This window comes from Hemitrygon akajei, chromosome 26, assembly GCF_048418815.1.
Source record: "Hemitrygon akajei chromosome 26, sHemAka1.3, whole genome shotgun sequence".
In the NCBI taxonomy this organism is placed as follows: Eukaryota; Metazoa; Chordata; class Chondrichthyes; order Myliobatiformes; family Dasyatidae; genus Hemitrygon; species Hemitrygon akajei.
In genome coordinates, this window is record NC_133149.1 from 50,122,761 (window position 1) to 50,144,134 (window position 21,374).

The 21,374-nt window shown below is 52.3% G+C and overlaps 1 protein-coding gene across 1 annotated transcript in view; it reads left to right on the forward strand.

Moving 5' to 3' along the window:
- The window catches only part of LOC140716970 (serine/threonine-protein kinase SIK2-like), a 334,708-nt gene that overhangs the window by 289,314 nt on the left and 24,020 nt on the right, over positions 1–21,374 (forward strand). Inside the window, 1 exon segment of the mRNA XM_073030168.1 lies at positions 4,176–4,325. Coding sequence (XP_072886269.1) covers positions 4,176–4,325 — 150 coding nt within the window.

The window sequence follows — 21,374 nt, forward strand, 5'->3', positions numbered from 1 at the left end:
AATCGAGGAAATAATCGAGCCCACCGCCGCCGCCCCACAGTCACTCCTCCCCACAGCCTCCATCATTACGTTCTATCTCGAAAGCTCCCGAACAGGGTCACGGAGAGCGTTCTGCTCAATAATAATAGGGAAAAAAAATCATGTTTCAGTGCAAGATTTGTAGGTTACAGAAACAGGCCCTTCATCCCACCTGTTTAATGCTAGCCCCTTCACTCTTCTGGACTAATGCACTTGCCGACATTAGGAGCACGCGCCTTGCCGATTGAACTGTCTCTCTCCGAACACCATCATCGTTATCTTCGCCATTATGTGCCGTGTCGCGAGGGCGCAGGCAATCTGGATCGGGTTTAATATCACTGGGATGCGTTGAGAAATTTGTCAGCTTAGCGGTAGTGCAGGACATATAGAAAAATACATAAGTAAATCAATTACAGTGAGTATTTAGATATATATATATAAGAGTTAAGTTTAAAATAGTGTAAAAACAGAAATAATCTTAAAAAGTGAGGGGGGGTTCATGGGCTCAATGTCCATTTAGGAATCGGATGGCAGAGGGGAGGAAGCTGTTCCTGAATCGCAGAGTGTGTGTCTTCAGGCTCCTGTACCTCCTCCCTGATGGCGGAGGGGAAGAAGCTGTTCCTGAATCGCTGAGTGTGTGTGTCTTCAGGCTCCTGTACCTCCTCCCTGATGGCGGAGGGGAAGAAGCTGTTCCTGAATCGCTGAGTGTGTGTCTTCAGGCTCCTGTACCTCCTCCCTGATGGCGGAGGGGAAGAAGCTGTTCCTGAATCGCTGAGTGTGTGTCTTCAGGCTCCTGTACCTCCTCCCTGATGGCGGAGGGGAAGAAGCTGTTCCCGAATCGCTGAGTGTGTGTCTTCAGGCTCCTGTACCTCCTCCCTGATGGCGGAGGGGAAGAAGCTGTTCCTGAATCGCTGAGTGTGTGTCTTCAGGCTCCTGTACCTCCTCCCTGATGGCAGAGGGGAAGAAGCTGTTCCTGAATCGCTGAGTGTGTGTCTTCAGGCTCCTGTACCTCCTCCCTGATGGCAGAGGGGAAGAAGCTGTTCCTGAATCGCTGAGTGTGTGTCTTCAGGCTCCTGTACCTCCTCCCTGATGGCGGAGGGGAAGAAACTGTTCCTGAATCGCTGAGTGTGTGCCTTCAGGCTCCTGTACCTCCTCCCTGATGGCGGAGGGGAGGAAGCTGTTCCTGAATCGCTGAGTGTGTGCCTTCAGGCTCCTGTACCTCCTCCCCGATGGCGGAGGGGAAGAAACTGTTCCTGAATCGCTGAGTGTGTGCCTTCAGGCTCCTGTACCTCCTCCCTGATGGCGGAGGGGAAGAAGCTGTTCCTGAATCGCTGAGTGTGTGTCTTCAGGCTCCTGTACCTCCTCCCCGATGGCGGAGGGGAAGAAACTGTTCCTGAATCGCTGAGTGTGTGTCTTCAGGCTCCCGTACCTCCTCCCGATGGTAACAACGAGAAGAGGGCACATCCTGGGTGATGGACCGTCTTTCTGAGGCACCGCTCCTCGAAGCTGTCCTGGATACTACAGAGAGGCCGGTTGGCCCGTGATGGAGCCGGCTAATTTTGCACGGTCTTTCCGAGACCGTGATCGCTCTTGGCAAATGTTTCTCCAGAAGTGGTGTACCGTTGCCATCTTCTGGGCAGTGTGTCTTTACAAGAGAGGGTGACCCCGGCCATTGTCGACAGTCTTCAGGGATTGTCTGCCCGGTCCGGTGTCAGTAGTCGTTTAACCAAAGTTTTAAGAAATAAATTTTATTATCAGACTCCATGTATGTCACCACACACAGCCCTGAGATTCCTTTTTCCTGCGGGCAGACTCAGCAAATCTATCGAATAGTGACTGCGAACAGGATCGGTGAAAGATCAGACAGGGTGCAAACGCAAATGTAACTCATTAAGGATACTAACGAGGACATGAGATAACGGGTCCCTGAGAGTTGAGCCCATTGGCTGTGGGAACATTTCAGCGATGGGGCAGGTGAAGCTGAGAGAAGTTTATCCCCGTTTTGTTCGAGAGCCTGATGGCCGAACCTCGCGAAGCAAGGTCCGAGGCTCCCTGATGGCACCCGCGGGTGGTGGGGGGGGGTCCCTGACGATGGACGCTGCTCTCCTGCGACGGCGTTTCATACGGTTGTGGCCAGCGGTGCGGTAGGGCGTCCGCCAGCTTTTTGTAGGTGTTTCCGTTCGAGGGCGTCGGTGTTCCCGCACCAGGCCGCGGTGCAGCCGGTCGGCACACTCTCCACCGCACATCTACAGGATCTGCACCATCTGCTCATGCGGCCGTCCGCCACCTGCTCCCATCGCTTCATTTGACCCTGATCGGGGTGGGGGTTGCTACACCTTGCCCAAGGGTGACCTGCAGGCTAGCGGAGGGAAGGAGCACCCTACGCCTCCTTTGGTAGAGACGTAGCTCCACCCCGACACATAAACACAGCAATTTGAATCAAACATTTATTTAATTGTGGTTGAATTTATTTAGCTGTAGTTAAATCGTGGAGTGCGGCATCAAAGGGACTTAGTCTAAATTTTTAGAACGATAGGACACCACAGCACAAAAAAACAGGCCATTTGGCCCTTCTAGTCCGTGCGGAAACTTTACTCCGCTCGTCCCATTGATCTGCACCCAGTCCGTAACCCTCCAGACCTCTCCCATCCAGGTATCTATCCAATTTATTCTTAAAACCCAAGAGTGAGCCTGCATTTACCACGTCAGATGGCAGCTCGTTCCACGCTCCCACCACTCTCTGAGTGAAGAAGTTCCTCCTAATGTTCCCCCTAAAGCTTTCCCCTTTCACCCTAAAACCATGTCCTCTCGTATTTATCGTTCCTAATCTAAATGGAAAGAATCTACTGGCATTTACTGTCTATACCCTCATAATTTTGTAAACCTCTCTCAAATCCCCCCTCATTCCTCTACGCTCCGAGGAACAAAGTCCTAACCCATTCAATCTTTCCCCGTGACTCAGCTCCTGAAAATACATTTCCGATTTCACAGTGAGCGGAAGAGATTTGGGTTTCTCGTCTGCAGGTGGGATCTGACTCAGGATCATTCCCTTGGAAACCGGGAGATGCACTCAGCCCAGTGTCCCCATTCTGAGTGAAATTCCAACACACGTAGGAGGCCTACAGCGCAACACAGGCCCTTCGGCCCACAATGCTGTGCCGAACATGCACTTACTTTAGAAATTACCTCGGGTTGCCCACAGCCCTCTGTTTTTCTAAGCTCATTTCTAACATACAAAGTATTCTTATTATCTAGACCGTACAACCTTGAGACTCGGTTGCTCACAGGCAGTCGCGAAGCCGGGAACCCGAAAAAAAACAATTAAAAATCATTAACGACCAACCCCCAATGCAAGAGGGGAAAAAAAAACAAATCATGCGAACACCGGAAGCAAGGAAAAGCAATGGATTTCAGAACCAAACCGAGTCCTCAGATCCAGCTCCCCAGAGCAGCCTGGAGTAGGCCCCAAAGCCTGAGTAGTCTGTCGATCACGTTAGCGGGGCAAAGCTCGTGAGCACGACACACAGCACCCGGGGGTGGGGTGGGGGGGTGGGGGCAGCCTCACAGGCTCACGCCGCGGAGAGAGGAGGCCCCCAGCCGATCTGGGCCGGCGTTTAAATTGTCCAAATGGCGGACCGTGCCTTGCATTGGGACCCAGGCCCCGCCGCGGGCCTAGTGTTCGCCGCCGAGGGAGCCGTCCGCGACCTCTCCGAATCGGCCCGGCCCCCCAGCGCTATCCGCCCTCGCCCGACCGTTGACATTAACCCAGTAGTTAAGGTCGAAATGACAATAAAAGTGACTTGACTTGACCTGAAGACTACAGACAGCAAGCCGCTGACCACGCAAAAATCTGTCCAACCTTGTCTTAAAATATATTTACTGAGGTAGCCCCCCCCGCCACGCCCCCGTGCTTCGTCGGGCAGAGAGTTCCACAGCTCGAGGACGCACCGGTCAGTAGGTTAAGTGATCGTTGTCATTTGGCTAAAAGGTTAAACCTGTGGCTCGCTGGGGTGGGTTGACTCAGAGGGCCCGTTGCTGTAAGTTAGGGGAGCTCGCTGGTGGGCTGGAGGGAGGAGAGCTAAATCAGCGGTGGGCCGGCGAGAATTCCTCTTCCTTCGCTGACTCGGCGTCGTTGACGGGCTGTGCTTGCGTTTCAGGCGGCCCCCGTGAACCTTCTGATGCAGAACGTCAGGATGCTGAGGTCTCCAGTCCTGTCTCCGAACACCGCCGTGGACTCCTTCAGCCTTCTGCAGAGCGCGGCCCAGCCCGAGCTGGGCTTCATGGAGGAAGACGTCAACACTCCCAAGGTTTGTCTCTTGGCTTTTCTCCCCTTTATTTTAATATAGAAATCTGCGCGCAGAATCGGGGGGGTGGGGGTGCAAAGGAAGGGAAGTTAACGTTGCCGGGCTCTGCCTTGCCTGCCGAGTACTCCGTCACCCCCCTCTGGTCAGGTCGCTTTCTGCTCCGCACCGAGCGAGACAACGGGCGGTTTCGCGTTGGGACCAGTGTCTACGGCGCGCGCCGTCTTCGCGCTGTACAGCTGAAGGGGAATTGTCAGAGGAGGGGCCCCGGCCCGAAACGTCGGCTGCTCGTTCGCTGCCTGAGCTCCTCCAGAGCTCCGTCTGGGTGTCTTTCGGGTTTCCAGCATCTCTCGTGTTCGAGGACCTTGCGTTGGGAGGTACCTTTGTAAATGGTTCAGCACAGACTGGATGCGCTGAAGGGTCTCTTCCTGCGCTGTGGTTTCCTCCGACTCTGCACCGTCTGCACGGACTGTCCTCTTGTGCATCTGTGACCGAGTCAATGATAACTTGGTGCTGGGCCTCCTGTACGTACAGACATTCCCAGAGCGTCACAACTTCGTGCTGGGCCTCCTGTACGTACAGACATTCCCCGAGCGACACAACTTCGTGCTGGGCCTCGTGTACGTACAGACATTCCCCGAGCGTCACAACTTCGTGCTGTGCCTCCGGAACGTACAGACATTCCCCGAGCGTCACAACTTCGTGCTGGGCCTCCGGAACGTACAGACATTCCCCAAGCGTCACAACTTCGTGCTGGGCCTCCTGTATGTACAGACATTCCCCGAGCGTCACAACTTCGTGCTGGGCCTCCTGTACGTACAGACATTCCCCGAGCATCACAACTTCGTGCTGGGCCTCGTGTACATACAGACATTCCCCGAGCGTCACAACTTCGTGCTGGGCATCGTGTACGTACAGACATTCCCCGAGCGTCACAACTTCGTGCTGGGCCTTGTGTACGTACAGACATTCCCCGAGTGTCACAACTTCGTGCTGGGCCTCCGGAACGTACAGACATTCCCCAAGCGTCACAACTTCGTGCTGGGCCTCGTGTACGTACAGACATTCCCCGAGCGTCACAACTTCGTGCTGGGCCTCCGGAACGTACAGACATTCCCCGAGCGTCACAACTTCGTGCTGGGCCTCGTGTACGTACAGACATTCCCCGAGAGTCACAACTTCGTGCTGGGCCTCGTGTACGTACAGACATTCCCCGAGTGTCACAACTTCGTGCTGGGCCTCCTGTACGTACAGACATTCCCCGAGCATCACAACTTCGTGCTGGTTGTGGGAAGGGTTCAGTGTCGGGGTGAGTGACGTTATCGGCCTTTAGGACTGACCCACAGGGTGTGGGAAGGGTTCAGTGTTGGGGTGAGTGACGTTATCGGCCCTTAGGACTGACCCACAGGGTGTGGGAAGGGTTCAGTGTCGGGGTGAGTGACGTTATCGGCCCTCAGGACTGACCCACAGGGTGTGGGAAGGGTTCAGTGTCGGGGTGAGTGACGTTATCGGCCCTCAGGATTGACCCACAGGGTGTGGGAACCGTTCAGTGTTGGGGTGAGTGACGTTATCGGCCCTTAGGACTGACCCACAGGGTGTGGGAAGGGTTCAGTGTCGGGGTGAGTGAGGTTATCGGCCCTCAGGACTGACCCACAGGGTGTGGGAAGGGTTCAGTGTCGGGGTGAGTGACGTTATCGGCCCTTAGGACTGACCCACAGGGTGTGGGAAGGGTTCAGTGTCGGGGTGAGTGACGTTATCGGCCCTCAGGACTGACACACAGGGTGTGGGGACCGTTCAGTGTCGGGGTGAGTGAGGTTATCGGCCCTCAGGACTGACCCACAGGGTGTGGGAAGGGTTCAGTGTCGGGGTGAGTGACGTTATCGGCCCTCAGGACTGACCCACAGGGTGTGGGAAGGGTTCAGTGTCGGGGTGAGTGAGGTTATCGGCCCTCAGGACTGACCCACAGGGTGAGGGTACCTTGGGCCATATCCACTACTCTTCCATTCCAGGGCATTGGTCTTTCCATACCAGTCTGTATTGCAGCCGGTCGATACGCTCTCCACCACACAGATACAGAAGTTTATCAAAGTTTTGGATGTTATGCCAAATCTGCACAGACTCCTAAGAAAGTAGAGGCACTACCGTGCTTTCTTTATAACAGCACTTACGTACTGGCCTGAGGACAGGGCCTCTAAAATGAGGAATTTAAAGTTTCTGACTGATTTCCTCCTCTTGAGGTCAATAATTAGCTCCTTGGTCTTGCTGACAGTGAGTGAGAGGTTGGCACCACTCTGCCAGATCTTCAGTCTCCCCCCCCTAAGGGCTGATCCGTCCCCACCTTGGCGTTTGTTGTCAGCAAACTTGAATGTGGCGTCGGAGGTGTAAGCGTAAAGCGAGTCGAGCGGACGCCGGCCCTGGGGTGCACCTGCGCTGTCGGAGGTCGGGGAGGAGATTTCGGTTGCCGATCCAGACCGACTGGGGTCTGCGGGTGAGGGAGCCCAGGGAGGTATCGAGGCCAAGGGGAGAGTTTTGGGAGGGTGACGGTGTGGAGTGCCGAACTGTAGACAGTGAAGAGCACCTTCACGGTCCGGAATGTTCCAGGGTGAGTGAGGAGCCAATGAACTGGCCTGTTGTTGTTTTTTTGTAATTTTTTTTTTTAATTGAAGTTTGTCATCAAACAAACATTTCCGTAAGATGTATTTCAGACATTGTACATATGTATCATATAATCATATATGTCACAAATCTCTGCGAAGTATTTGAGGTATACACTTATAGAAAAGAGTGGAAAGAAAGAGCAAGCAAAAGGAAAGAACTATGTACAAGTAGGGAGTGATCTTTTTTTTTAACAACAAATTCATTGATTTGTGAGAATAAAATCAGGCCTAGGAGGCATTATGTAGTTAAATAATTTTTCCCAGTATGAATGAAATTGTTCTAGTTTATGATTAACAGATGCTGTTACCTTCTCCATTTTGTAAATGTCCATTGTAATTTCCATCCATGCATTTAAAGTTGGGCTCTCTTGTGATAACCATTTCCTAGTAAGAGTCTTTTTACCAGCCACCAGTAGTATATTTATTAAATATTTATCTCTTTTCAACCATTCTTGAGGTATACATCCAACATATATGGTCTCACTCTCCAAGGGTATTTCACATTTAAAGATATCTTGTAGGGCATTGTGTGTCCCCCTCCAACAGTCTTTGATAACAGGGCAGTCCCAAAAAATTATGATCATGATTTGCATTTTGATTTCCACAATTTCTCCAGCAAACAGGGAGGTTACTATCACAATGGGATTTCTGAGAGGGTGTAATAAAATATCTTATCAAGTTTTTCCATCCAAACTCCCTCCATTTCCGTGAACTGGTACACTTCCATTGATACCTCCATATTGTTGTCCGTTCTTCCTCAGATATCATTATCCCTCCTTCCTTCTCCCATTTTGTTTCAATGTATGAAGTCGAATGTGTTTTAAGATTTGACAACCCCTTGTACATGTTTGAAATGATTCCGCTTCCGTGATCTGAATTGTATGTTTTCCTAAAGAGCTTGTGGTTGACCTGTGGTGACGAGGTGGGGGGGGCGGGGGGGGGGAGGACATTAGCGTGAATCTCATGATGGGGTGGGCTCTTGAACTGACAGCCAGAATCAGAATCAGGTTTTATTACCACTGACATGCGTCGTGAAATTTGTTAACTTTACGGCAGCAGTACAATGCAATACTTGATAATATAGGGAAAAAATTTAAAAATTACATCAATTATGTGTGTGTGTGGGGTCCGTGAGTCTCGCGAGACCATGGATCTGCGTCCTCTCCAGGGCGCAGGCCTGGGCAGGGTTGTACGGGAGACCGGCAGTTGCCCGAGCTGCGAGTCTCCCCTCTCCAGGCCACCGATGTTGTCCATGGGAAGGGCAGGGGCCGATACAGCTCGGCACCGGTGTCGTCTCAGGAGTTGCCAGAACGAGGTTGAAGGCAATGTTGGACTGCCTCAGGGACTCCAGCTCTGGATTTGTCCTCAGGGTTCACTCCCGAAGCCTTTCCCATGAGTGGGTGTGCCCGCGAGGTTTGAAATCAGAGTTTTCCCTCTCTCAGATGGACTGCCTTCCCAGGCTGACGAGCCCCATCTACCCGAAGGTCTGGTTTTAAAGCGCCAGGACCCGCCTTCGCCCCTTCTCCTGTCAGTAGAAACAGTTCCGCCGGGCTTAGAGGCTGAGCCACGCGAGAAGGCCGGGAGCTGGACTTGGTTGTCAGGGGCTGTTTGAGACGCAGGCCGTGAGGAGCACTTTCAGGTAGTGGGAGCTTGTCCCCACCACCACTCCTCGCCCTGACAACCTCGGAACCATATGTGTATATTAAATCGTTAAAATAAGTCGTGCAAAAAACATAGTTTTTTAAAAAAAGGTAGTGAGGGAGTGTTCGTGAGTTCAGTGTCCATTCAGAAATCGGATGGCGGAGGGGAAGAAGCTGTTCCTGAATCGCTGAGTGTGTGTCTTCAGGCTCCTGTACCTCCTCCCTGATGGCGGAGGGGAAGAAGCTGTTCCTGAATCGCTGAGTGTGTGTCTTCAGGCTCCTGTACCTCCTCCCTGATGGCGGAGGGGAAGAAGCTGTTCCTGAATCGCTGAGTGTGTGTCTTCAGGCTCCTGTACCTCCTCCCTGATGGCGGAGGGGAAGAAGCTGTTCCTGAATCGCTGAGTGTGTGTGTCTTCAGGCTCCTGTACCTCCTCCCCGATGACGGAGGGGAAGAAGCTGTTCCTGAATCGCTGAGTGTGTGTCTTCAAGCTCCTGTACCTCCTCCCCGATGGCGGAGGGGAAGAAGCTGTTCCTGAATCGCTGAGTGTGTGTCTTCAGGCTCCTGTACCTCCTCCCTGATGGCGGAGGGGAAGAAGCCGTTTCTGAATCGTTGAGTGTGTGCTTTCAGGCTCCTGTACCTCCTCCCCGATGGCGGAGGGGAAGAAGCTGTTCCTGAATCGCTGAGTGTGTGTCTTCAGGCTCCTGTACCTCCTCCCTGATGGTAACAATGAGAAAAGGGCTTGCCCTGGGTGCTGGGGGTCCTTACTGATGGACGCTGCCTTTCCGAGACATCGCTCCCTGAAGATGTCCTGGGTGCTCCAGAGGTGACACCCATGATGGAGCTGACTCATTTTGCAACTTCCTGCAGCTTCTTTCAGTCCTGTGCAGTTGCTCCCCCACCCACCCCCCATACCAGACAATGAGGCAGCCAGTCCGAATTCTCTGTTTTCGGTGACGAACCAAATCTCCTGGAAATCCTGATGAAATATAGCCGCTGCCTTTGCCTTCCCTATCACTGCGTCGATGTATTGGGACCAGGCTCGATCCTCAGGAACTGCAAGGGCCATGAAGCTGCTCACTCTCTCCACTTCTGATCCCTCTGCGGGGATTGGTGTGTGTTCCCTCCCCGTCCTACCCTCCCCGAAGTCCGCAATCAGCTCTTTGGTCTTGCCGGCGTTGAGCGCCGGGTTGTCGCTGCGACACCACTCCACCAGCTGGTCCGTCTCGCTCCCGTACGCCCTCTCATCTCCAGCGGAGATTCTGCCGTCTCATCAGCAAATTTAGAGATGGCGTTTGAGCCGAGCCTAACCGCACAGAGGAAGACGGAAGCGCCGAGGGGAACGCGGAAGGCGAGGGAGCTTTCATCTCCGGAGGAGGAGTCGGCGGGACCCGCCCCTCGCTGTGGCGGGAGGGCGGGCCCCTGCGTTGTGTCAGAGGAGGATCACTGAACTACCTCGGATGTGGAGGCACGGGGTTGAATAGCCGCTTTGTCAGCTGACTGATGAATGAGGGAGGGACTGCGACCAGGAAGCAGTCGGTATTTCAAACCCATGAGCTGCGATCTCCACTTAATTACACTTTCAAAGTAGAGACGCTGACTCCACCTCAGTCGCTCGCACGTTGACGCCGTTCTTTCCACATGAAATGGCAGAGTCTGCTGTGGGTAATTCACCCTGCCGAGCGGCAGAGTTTACAACGTGATGGTGCGTGCTCCGAGCAGAGGTTTATCGAGCTGATAACGGAGCAGTTTCAACCCTGTAAACAGGAAGTGCTGTGTTGGTAAATTGCTACCGCCGTGTTGTTGTGGTTCACCCTCTGACGTACTCCCTCTGAAGTATCTTCATGACCCGCTGTCGTCAAGTGCTCTGGGAAGACAGCAAAGAAACCTCGCGCCGCACGCCCTCCGCGCAGATCTAATCGTCGCATCAGTGCATCGGAGCGGAAAGCAACAGCAGGACGCAGGATGGAAGTGTTGAGAGCGCAGTGCAGGCAGACCACAGGAGCGGCATAGGCGTGAGGTCAAGGGTCTCTCTGAAGAACGGTCGGGCTGAGAGGCAGCTCCTTCGTCCAGGCCTCTGAACTCCCGGCCGCATCGTATTCAAAGTGTCGCTGATTAATCTGTTCCGTGCCTTACAATATTTAATATTGATGCACTTTAGTTTGACCTTTATGTGTGATTCATCTGGAGATTTTATCCTTGCTGCTATGAGTTATCGTGTGTCATCAGTACACCCTGGCTCCAAGAAACGTTGCCTTGTTTCTATATACGTTATATACATGTATGTAATTACATGGCATTAAACTTGACTCAACTTCATCTCACTGGCGCAAGTGCTCTGCACAGCAGTCTTACAGCGGCAGGAGAGAAGCTGTCCGTCCCTTTCTCTGTCAAACGATCCAGTAACTTGTCCCGCCAGCTAACGGTTGCGGAGAGAGCAGGTACAGGCAGCCCCCCCCTGGTTTCTCGAACGTTCGCTGTACGACACGGCTCGCTGTCACGGAAGACCTACATTAGTACCCGTTCTCGCTAACCGAAGAGGATTTTCGCTTTTACCGGGGAAAAAGACGCCCGCTTTGTACGTGTGTTTACCCCGAGAAAGACTACCCTGACCGTGAAGCCTTGTGCGGGCAGTTGTGTGCGCAAGCGTGTACGCGCGTGTACGTGTACGTGCATATGCGAGTACATCCGTCGGCGTGTACGTGCCGATTCTTTTTTCCCCCACATCGATTTTGGCTCGCTGTCTTCCCGATTTTGATAAGTGAAACTACACTGTACATACGTTATTTCTACTTTATATAGGCTGTGTATTTAGCATTTCATTCCTGCTGTTATTTTAGGTTTTATGTGTTATTTGGTAGGTTATTTTTTTTGGGGGTCTGTGGGACGCTCAGTAATTTTCCCCATACAAATTAACGGCAATTGCTTCTTCGCTTTCCGACATTTCGGCTCGCGGACGGTTCCGCAGGAGCGCTCTCCCTTCGGATAGCGGGGGGAAACCTGCAGTTGGGTTGACGGAAGGGAGGGAACGGGGGAGCTGCTTCCCAAAGCAGAGCCGCCGGGAACGCAGCAGCCGAGGTGAGAAGGTCTGGCCGGACGGAGTGCGGTTCGAGTCCTCCGCAGGGCTGCCAGGCAGGGAGACTCGCGATCGCAGTTCGGAGCTCCTTGGGAGCGGCTGCGCAGGTCGATGAGACTGCTGGCCAGCCTTATCGGACGCCCGAGGCACTGAGGACGTTACGTTGCAACTTTATGAAACTTTGGCCGGGCCACGCCTGGAGTACCGCTTACGTTTGAGGCCACGCGGAGGAGGGGTTGCGGAAGGGCTTCAGCAGGACTGCAGGACAAGGGCAGATCGGAGGTGTCAGTGTGGCAGATGAACGGGGGAACTATGGAGCCATGAGGGAGGAGCTGGCCAAAGTTGACTGGACGGATAGCCTAGCAGAAAAGACAGTGGAACAGCAATGGCAGGTATTCTTGGGAATAATACACAAGGTGCAAAATCAGTTCATCCCCCAGAGAAGGAAGGATTCAAAGGGGGGAAAGGGGCCTCAGTGGTTGACAAAGGAAGTCAGAGATTGCATAGCATTAAAGAAAAGGAAATATGACAGAGCTAAGGTGAGTGGGAGGACAGATGATTGGGAAGTTTTTAAGGAACAACAGAACTTAACTAAAAAGACAATACGGGGAGAAAAAATGAGGTACGAATGCAAGCTAGCCAGGAATATAAAGGAAGATAGCATAAGCTTTTTTAGGTATGTGAAGAGAAAGAAGATAGTTAAGAACAACGTTGGGCCCTTGAAGAATGAATTGGGTGAAATTGTTATGGGAAACAGAGAAATGGCAGAAGAATTTAATGAGTACTTTAGATCTGTTTTCACTAAGGAAGACACAAGCAGTCTCCCAGATGTATCGATGGGCCAAGGACATAGGGTAACAGAGGAAATGAAACAGATTGACATTCGGAAGGAAACGGTGATGAGAAGACTGATGGGACTGAAGGCTGACAAATCCCCAGGTCCAGATGGTCTGCACCCTAGGGTTCTAAAGGAGGTGGCCCTGGAAATTGCGGATGCATTGGTAATCATTTTCCAATGTTCCTTAGATTCAGGATCAGTTCCTGAGGATTGAAGAATGGCTAATGTTATCCCACTTTTTAAGAAAGGAGGGAGGGAGAAAACCGAGAACTATCGACCTGTCAGCCTGACATCGGTGGTGGGAAAGATGCTAGAGTCCATTATTAAGGATGAAATAGTGGCATATCTAGATAACAGTGATAGGATTGGGCCGAGCCAGCATGGATTTACCAAGTGTAAATCATGCTTGACTAATCTGTTGGAGTTTTTCGGGGATGTAACCAGGAAGTTAGACGGGGGAGATCCAGTGGATGTAGTGTACCTCGATTTTCAGAAGGCATTTGATAAGGTCCCACATAGAAGATTGGTGGGTAAAATCAAAGCTCAGGGCATCGGGGGGAAGGCATTGACATGGATAGAAAACTGGTTGGCAGATAGAAAGCAAAGGGTAGCGGTGAATGGGTGTTTCTCGGAATGGCAGGTGGTGACTAGTGGGGTGCCACAGGGCTCGGTATTGGGACCACAGCTGTTTACCATTTACGTTAACGATTTGGATGAAAGCATTGAGAATAACATCAGCAAATTTGCTGATGATACTAAACTGGGTGGCAGTGTGACATGTGATGAGGATGTTAGGAGAATTCAGGGTGACTTGGATAGGCTGGGTGAGTGGGCAGATACTTGGCAGATGGCATTTAATGTGAATAAGTGTGAGGTTATCCACTTTGGGAGTAAAAACAGGAAGGCAGATTATTATCTGAACGGTGCAGGGTTGGGTAAGGGAGAAATACAAAGAGATCTCGGAGTCCTTGTTCATCAGTCACTGAAGGTGAATGAGCAAGTGCAGCAGGCAGTGAAGAAGGCTAATGGAATGTTGGCCTTTATTACAAAGGGAATTGAGTACAAGAGCAAGGAAATCCTCTTGCATTTGTACAGAGCCCTGGTGAGACCACACCTGGAGTATTGTGTACAGTTTTGGTCTCCAGGGTTAAGGACGGACATCCTGGCTGTAGAGGAAGTGCAGCGTAGATTCACGAGGTTAATTCCTGGGATGTCTGGACTGTCTTACGGAGAGAGGTTAGAGAGACTGGGCTTGTACACGCTGGAATTAAGGAGATTGAGAGGGGATCTGATTGAAACATATAAGATTATTAAGGGATTGGACAAGATAGAGGCAGGAAATATGTTCCAGATGCTGGGAGAGTCCAGTACCAGAGGGCATGGTTTGAGAATAAGGGGTAGGTCATTTAGGACAGAGTTAAGGAAAAATTTCTTCTCCCAGAGAGTTGTGGGGGTCTGGAATGCACTTCCTCGGAAGGTAGTGGAGGCCAATTCTCTGGATGCTTTCAAGAAGGAGCTAGATAGGTATCTTATGGATAGGGGAATCGAGGGATATGGGGACAAGGCAGTAACCGGGTATTGATATTGATTGATCAGCCATGATCTCAAAATGGCGGTGCAGGCTCGAGGGGCCGAATGGTCTACTTCTGCACCTATTGTCTATTGACTCAGCCGGGCGCTGTCGCGAGAGGCGGAAGCAACTTGGGTTGTTTCCTCCGGCGAGATCTGATAAAGAGGTTTGCGAGATCACGAGCGGCCCTGATAAAGGGAGGATCTGTTTCCCGGGACTGGAACGTCTAACCCCAGGGGGCAGGCATTGGAGGTGAGAGGGGGTAGGTTCGGGGGGGGGGGGGGAACGTCAGGGGTAAGTTTTTGACTCACAGAGAGTCACGGATGCCTGGATTGCATTGCCTGGTGTGGTGGTAGAGGCAAATGCATTAGCGGCTTTTGAGAGACGTTGGGATAGGCAGATAGGATGTGAGGAAGATGGAGAGATACGGACAGCGTTTCTGTGTTTTGGATTTGCTTTATAGCTGGGTCAGCACAACGTTGTGGGCCGAATGTCCCATTCCTGAGCTGTACTCTTCTGCATTCTATGTTTAGAGAGGAACTTCAGTGATTTCCTTCCCGCTGAGGCTACGTCCACACTAGGCCGGATAAATCCGTAACCAAAGCTTTTTCTCTTCGTTTTTACACCCCCATCCCCAACCCCCATCCACACTGAAACGGCGCTTTCACCCCCCCCGAAACAGGAGCTTTTCAGAAACGCTCTCCAGGGTGGGTAATTTTGAAAACGCCGCTCGGGCAGATCAGTGTGGACGGGGTAACCGGAGAAATCTGAAAACGCTGTCAGACGGCAGCGCGCCATTTCATTGTTTTCCTGAACGCAACCTAACCATTTCAGAACAGACGGCAACGAGACTGAAGCCAGAAGAGTTAGAAATGTACTCACCAAATACTTTGACCCATAACTTACTGAATAAATAAGTATACTCACTTTGCCCCGTTTCCTGTCCTTGCTCGTATGAACGTGGTTTCCCTATTTATGCAAGTACTTCTCTGACAATAGATGTGTAACATTTTATGGAAATACAAGATAACACTGATGCGGACATGTTTTACACATTTAACAAGGTGCTTTATTAATGCAACAGAGTCAGTCAGTTTTTCAATGTACGTTGTCAGCCGGGTCAATCTGTCCGTGAACTCCCTGTCGGTTGCCTCCGTACACTTCAGTATTTTTAGTTTTAAGTCCTCCTGTGCGAGAGCCAACAGCTGCCCGTCGTTTAAGTTTTTCTAGTCTGTAACTGAACAAACGCGCACTTCCACGGCGAGATTCGACAACAAACACGTCGCTTGTTTTCGGTAGATGCGTCGTGCGCACGCGCAGGAGGAGGGGATTCGCCGAAATATCCGTTTCAGTGTGGACAGAGATATTTTTAAAAACGCATTAGTGTGGACGCCTGTCGTTTTTTTACGCGAAACTGGCGTTTTGAAAATAATCCGGTCCACTGTGGATGTAGCCTGAGAGGGCAGGTGGGTAGGAGATGGACAGCTGGGTTGGATTTTGTATGGCAGTTTGAAAATATCTCCAAGAAAATAAACCTACGTTTTCCTCTCAGTTCTCCTGGCCACCTTCCCGATACCAATCCTGGCAATAATACAGGTTCCATTCCCGATGTCATCAAACCTCTTCAGAGCCGGGCAGAGACTCTGAGATGGAACAGGACGGAAAGTACGGTCAGGGACGGGAACGGAGAGACTCTGAGATAGAACAGGACAGAAAGTACGGTCAGGGACGGGAACGGAGAGACTCTGAGATAGAACAGGACGGAAAGTACGGTCAGGGACGGGAACGGAGAGACTCTGAGATGGAACAGGACGGAAAGTACGGTCAGGGACGGGAACGGAGAGACTCTGAGATAGAACAGGACAGAAAGTACGGTCAGGGACGGGAACGGAGAGACTCTGAGATGGAACAGGACAGAAAGTACGGTCAGGGACGTGAACGGAGAGACTCTGAGATGGAACAGGACAGAAAGTACGGTCAGGGACGGGAACGGAGAGACTCTGAGATGGAACAGGACAGAAAGTACGGTCAGGGACGGGAACGGAGAGACTCTGAGATAGAACAGGACGGAAAGTACGGTCAGGGACGGGAACGGAGAGACTCTGAGATGGAACAGGACAGAAAGTACGGTCAGGGACGGGAACGGAGAGACTCTGAGATGGAACAGGACAGAAAGTACGGTCAGGGACGGGAACGGAGAGACTCTGAGATGGAACAGGACAGAAAGTACGGTCAGGGACGGGAACGGAGAGACTGAGATGGAACAGGACAGAAAGTACGGTCAGGGACGGGAACGGAGAGACTCTGAGATGGAACAGGACAGAAAGTACGGTCAGGGACGGGAACGGAGAGACTCTGAGATGGAACAGGACAGAAAGTACGGTCAGGGACGGGAACGGAGAGACTCTGAGATGGAACAGGACAGAAAGTACGGTCAGGGACGGGAACGGAGAGACTGAGATGGAACAGGACAGAAAGTACGGTCAGGGACGGGAACGGAGAGACTCTGAGATGGAACAGGACAGAAAGTACGGTCAGGGACGGGAACGGAGAGACTCTGAGATGGAACAGGACAGAAAGTACGGTCAGGGACGGGAACGGAGAGACTCTGAGATGGAACAGGACAGAAAGTACGGTCAGGGACGGGAACGGAGAGACTCTGAGATGGAACAGGACAGAAAGTACGGTCAGGGACGGGAACGGAGAGACTCCGAGATGGAACAGGACAGAAAGTACGGTCAGGGACGGGAACGGAGAGACTCCGAGATGGAACAGGACAGAAAGTACGGTCAGGGACGGGAACGGAGAGACTCCGAGATGGAACAGGACAGAAAGTACGGTCAGGGACGGGAACGGAGAGACTCTGAGATGGAACAGGACAGAAAGTACGGTCAGGGACGGGAACGGAGAGACTCTGAGATGGAACAGGACAGAAAGTACGGTCAGGGACGGGAACTTGGGGCCGCCTGTTGGGAGTCCGTGCGTGAGATTTAGATTTCAGGTTGGCTGACAGGGAGCTCACCCCCGGACTGGGTTTGGAAAGAGTGTTGATGGGTTGTGTCTGCAGAGCCGAGGGGGAGTACGTGACGAGGCACAGTGGGCGTTACTCCCTCGGAAGCCGGAGGCTGGGAGAGGAAGTGATTTAGACACAGCGGTTGCTTAATGCTGAGAGTGCGGAGGAAGCCTGCTCAGTGCTTCCAGAATCTTCTGTCGGAGCTCTTCTTCCTGAACGGCAGGGTGACTCCCTGTTCAGAACATTTTGTTACAGGCGCTTTGCCTTCTGTGGTGACTCACTGTCCCTCTCCACGCTCACATTAACCACGGCACTTCTCGGCTGTTAAACCACTGTGGGGTTGTCATTACTGCGAACAAATGCTGGCAGCTCTCAGCGGGTCAGAAAGCACAATCCTTTCAAGTCAATTACAGCTGCTGACTCGCATGATCACGAACGTTAACTCTTCGTGGCGGCTGCCTGACTCCCACCGACTCCCACCCCTTCTTGCGGGCCGCGTGATTTCCGTGATTCCCCCCGGGAAGTGACACTGGCCAAGGGGTCATACAGCAGGGAGGCAGCCCTTTGGCCCGTCTGGTCCCTGTTACCCCCCCTGAACCGGTCTCAGCTCCCCGCGGTTGGCCCCGTAGTTCTCTGAACCTCCTGCGCACCGGTAGGGGGGGTGTAGATAAATAAACAGAGAGAGGCGGAAGGCGTGCAGAATTCGGGGACGCCTGTGCTGTGTCTCAATTCTTCCTATCGCTTGCACGGTTTATCTTCTTCTCCCGCGCGTCGGATGTTCGTCGCCTTGGTTTCCCGCGGAGTCTGTCGCGTCCCTTTGTTTCATGGGTGGACGCCTGCAAGAAGGCGGGTCTCCAGGCTGTTGATGGTATACAGCCGGCCTCTCCTTTTCCGCGGATCGGGAAAACCCGGAAGTTCTCTCTCCAGCACTCGTCGTTCGAGCATGTGCTGTCTATTTTTTCTTGTGTTTATTCCCTAAACAATACGGCATGACAACTATCTACATAGCATTTACATTGTATTGGGTGTTATAAGTAATCTAGAAATGACTTAAAAATACAGGCAGTCCCCGGGTTATGAACGAGTTCCGTTCCTGAGTCCGTCTTTAAGTCGGATTTGAAGTCGGAGCAGGTACATCCGGTATTATTTAGCGTCTGTTAGTCAAACGTTTGTCTTAGTATATAGTACATATTTTACCTTTCTATGCATATAAAACACTTAAGAAACATAAGTATTTCAATAATTAAACCACTGCGTTGCTTAGTAATAATTGTAGCTTTCATCGGGGCAGGTCCTTTCACATTCTCCATTAAAATTGTTCAGATCGTTGACCAACTGTAGCCTAATGCTTTTCCAATGACCGATGGCGTTTCACCTCTTTCCCATCGCTTTATTACTTCCACCTTATTTTCAATCGCGATCGTGATTATTTTCGAGAACAGAAACACCGCGGATTCAGAGCTGCGCCACCAGGTCCTAAGGTCCACATGTTAAATAAAGTCCGGGGTTCCGCTGGGTCCTAAAGACCACCGCAGTGAAACATGTTAAATACGGGTCTTCAGCATCCGCGAGTTTTGGTATCTGCGGTGCGGGGGGGGGGGGGTGTGGTCCTGGAACCAATCCCCCGCAGATAAGGAGGGCCGACTGTACATACTTCGATAACAAGTTTAAACTCTGAGCTTTCTGAACGAGCAATTTGTCGTCACTTATTTGTTGTTGTTGAGCTGTTCAGTCGAGTCGGACTCTTCGTGATCTCGTAGGGTTTTTGTGGCAAAGATACGGAGGTAGCTTGCCGGGCCTTTCTTCCCCACAGACCCTGCTGCTGCCCGGGCTGGGTTTTGAACTCAGGACCACCTGCCTCGCAGTCCAGGCCAATCTCGTCGCACCACCAGCCGATTTATAGTCGATTATTGTCGTGTACTCGTGCCGTAGGTCAGCAAACGTCAGGACCTGTGCCAGCGGATTTTAAAGTCGATTCTGATGGCCACAGAAAACTACAGCTCAGGAGCAGGCCCTTCAACCCGTCACGTCCGTGCTGAACCGTCCAAACTCCCGTCAGCCCGCACCGGGACCGTACCCCTCCTGCACGGAGTTGAAACGGAGCTGGCCGCTCGTTTCACGCTCTCACTGCCCTCCGAGTGAAGACGTCTCCCCCCTCGTGACCCACTCTCTTCACCCACGACCTCTGGTTGTAGCGCCACCCACCCTCGACGGAAAAAGCCTGCTCGCGCTTACCCCATCTGTACCCCTCATGATTTTACATGCCCCCATCAAATCTCCTCTCAATCTTCCACGCCCCAAGGAATAAAGTCCTGACCTACTCAGGCTTCTCCAAATTGGATTTGGTTTGTTACTGTCACAAGACCGAGCAGCGGACTTAGGTTGTCCAGCCCATCGAGTCTGAACGGTGTCTGATTACTCTCTGAATGGTGTCTGATTACTCTCTGAATGGTGTCAAGTTAGGAAAAGGGGGAAGTACAACGAGATCCAGGTGTCCTTGTACATCAGTCGCTGAAAGTCAGCACGCAGGTACAGCAGGCAGTGAAGAAAGCTAATGGCATGTTGGCCTTCAGAACAAGGGGAGTTGAGTACAGGAGCAAAGAGGTCCTTCTGCAGCTGTACAGGGCCCTGGTGAGACCACACCTGGAGTATTGTGTGCAGTTCTGGTCTCCAGATTTGAGGAAGGACATTCTTGCTATTGAGGGAGTGCAGCGTAGGTTCACGAGGTTGATTCCTGGGATGGCGGGACTGTCATATGTTGAAAGATTGGAGCGACTGGGCTTGTATACACTGGAATTTAGAAGGATGAGAGGGGATCTGATTGAGACATATAAGATTATTAAGGGATTGGACACGCTGGAGGCAGGAAGCATGTTCCCGCTGATGGGTGAATCCAGAACCAGAGGCCACAGTTTAAGAATAAGGGGTAGGCCATTTAGAACGGAGTTGAGGAAAAACTTTTTCACCCAGAGAGTTGTAGATCTGTGGAACGCTCTGCCCCGGAAGGCAGTGGAGGCCAATTCTCTGGATGCTTTCAAGAGAGAGTTAGATAGAGCTCTTATAGATAGCGGGGTCAAGGGATATGGGGAGAGGGCAGGAACGGGGTTACTGATTGTGGATGATCAACCATGATCACAGTGAATGGCGGTGCTGGTTCAAAGGGCTGAATGGCCTACTCCTGCCCCTATTGTCTGTTGTCTTTGCCACTTATCTTGCATGATGTGTGCACGCACATCACACGGTACCTCGAGATAGTCCGAGACTTCATAAAAAATATGAGAAGAGTGCAGAATGAAAGGGGGCAACAGGAGGTGCGGGGTAGGTTGTGAGGGCAGGAAGCCATCCTGTGGGACAGGGGGGACACGAAGCCTTTCGATCCGTGCATCGAGGCAGCACGGGGGGGGTGGGGAGGCAGTGAGGGGGCAAGGTCAGAACGACGCAGACAAGCTGAGGCAGCGGGTCCACCTGACCGTAACCAGGGGGCCGCCCGGTCGTTTATAACAGCGGGGAAGAGGTTCTCCCCGGGCCTGGCGGTACGTGGCTCCGGGGTTTCCGGTGTCTTCGGCCTGCGGGGGAGGGGGGGGGTGGTGGGAGAGAGACCGCCCAGGGTGGGGTGGCTGTCTGACTTCTGGCTACGCAAGCAAAGGGCCGGGTGGGGCGTCGTGGCCGGTTTGCCCTCCCACGCCCGGAGCCCGCAGAGTGCTTAACTGATACCGTACCTGGGTAAACGACTGTACGGGCGCTCGAGGAGCCCAGAAGCCACAAACCTATGGGCCAGCATACAAACGGCGGGCCGAACGGTCGCCTCCCGCGCTAGAAATGATTTTTTTTTTAATTACTTCGCGGGATTTCCCCACGAGGCACGCGAGCCCAGCAGCCCCCGGTTCAGGCCCAGCCGAATCGCAGGACGATTTACAACGACCGGTTACCCTGCTAGCCAGTATGCCTGCGTAGCTCCCAGAGGAAACCCGAGCAGTCTCATCTCAGTTATTTCCTTGTTTCAAAATCAGAAGCCGGTTAACAAATTTCACGACAATAAGCCCTGATTCTGATTATTCAGATGAAGGGCAGAACAGGCCTTTCCAGCTCGCAGTTTATCCCGAGCCTAATCGCGGGACGATTTACAACGACCGGTTAGCATACTGGTCATACTGGTGGAAAATTGGACCACCGGGCAGGAAACCCACACGTTCCCGTGGTGGTGGTGGGTGGGGGGGGGTGGGGTGCGTGGGGAACGTACGAATGACTCGCAGGTGACCGAGA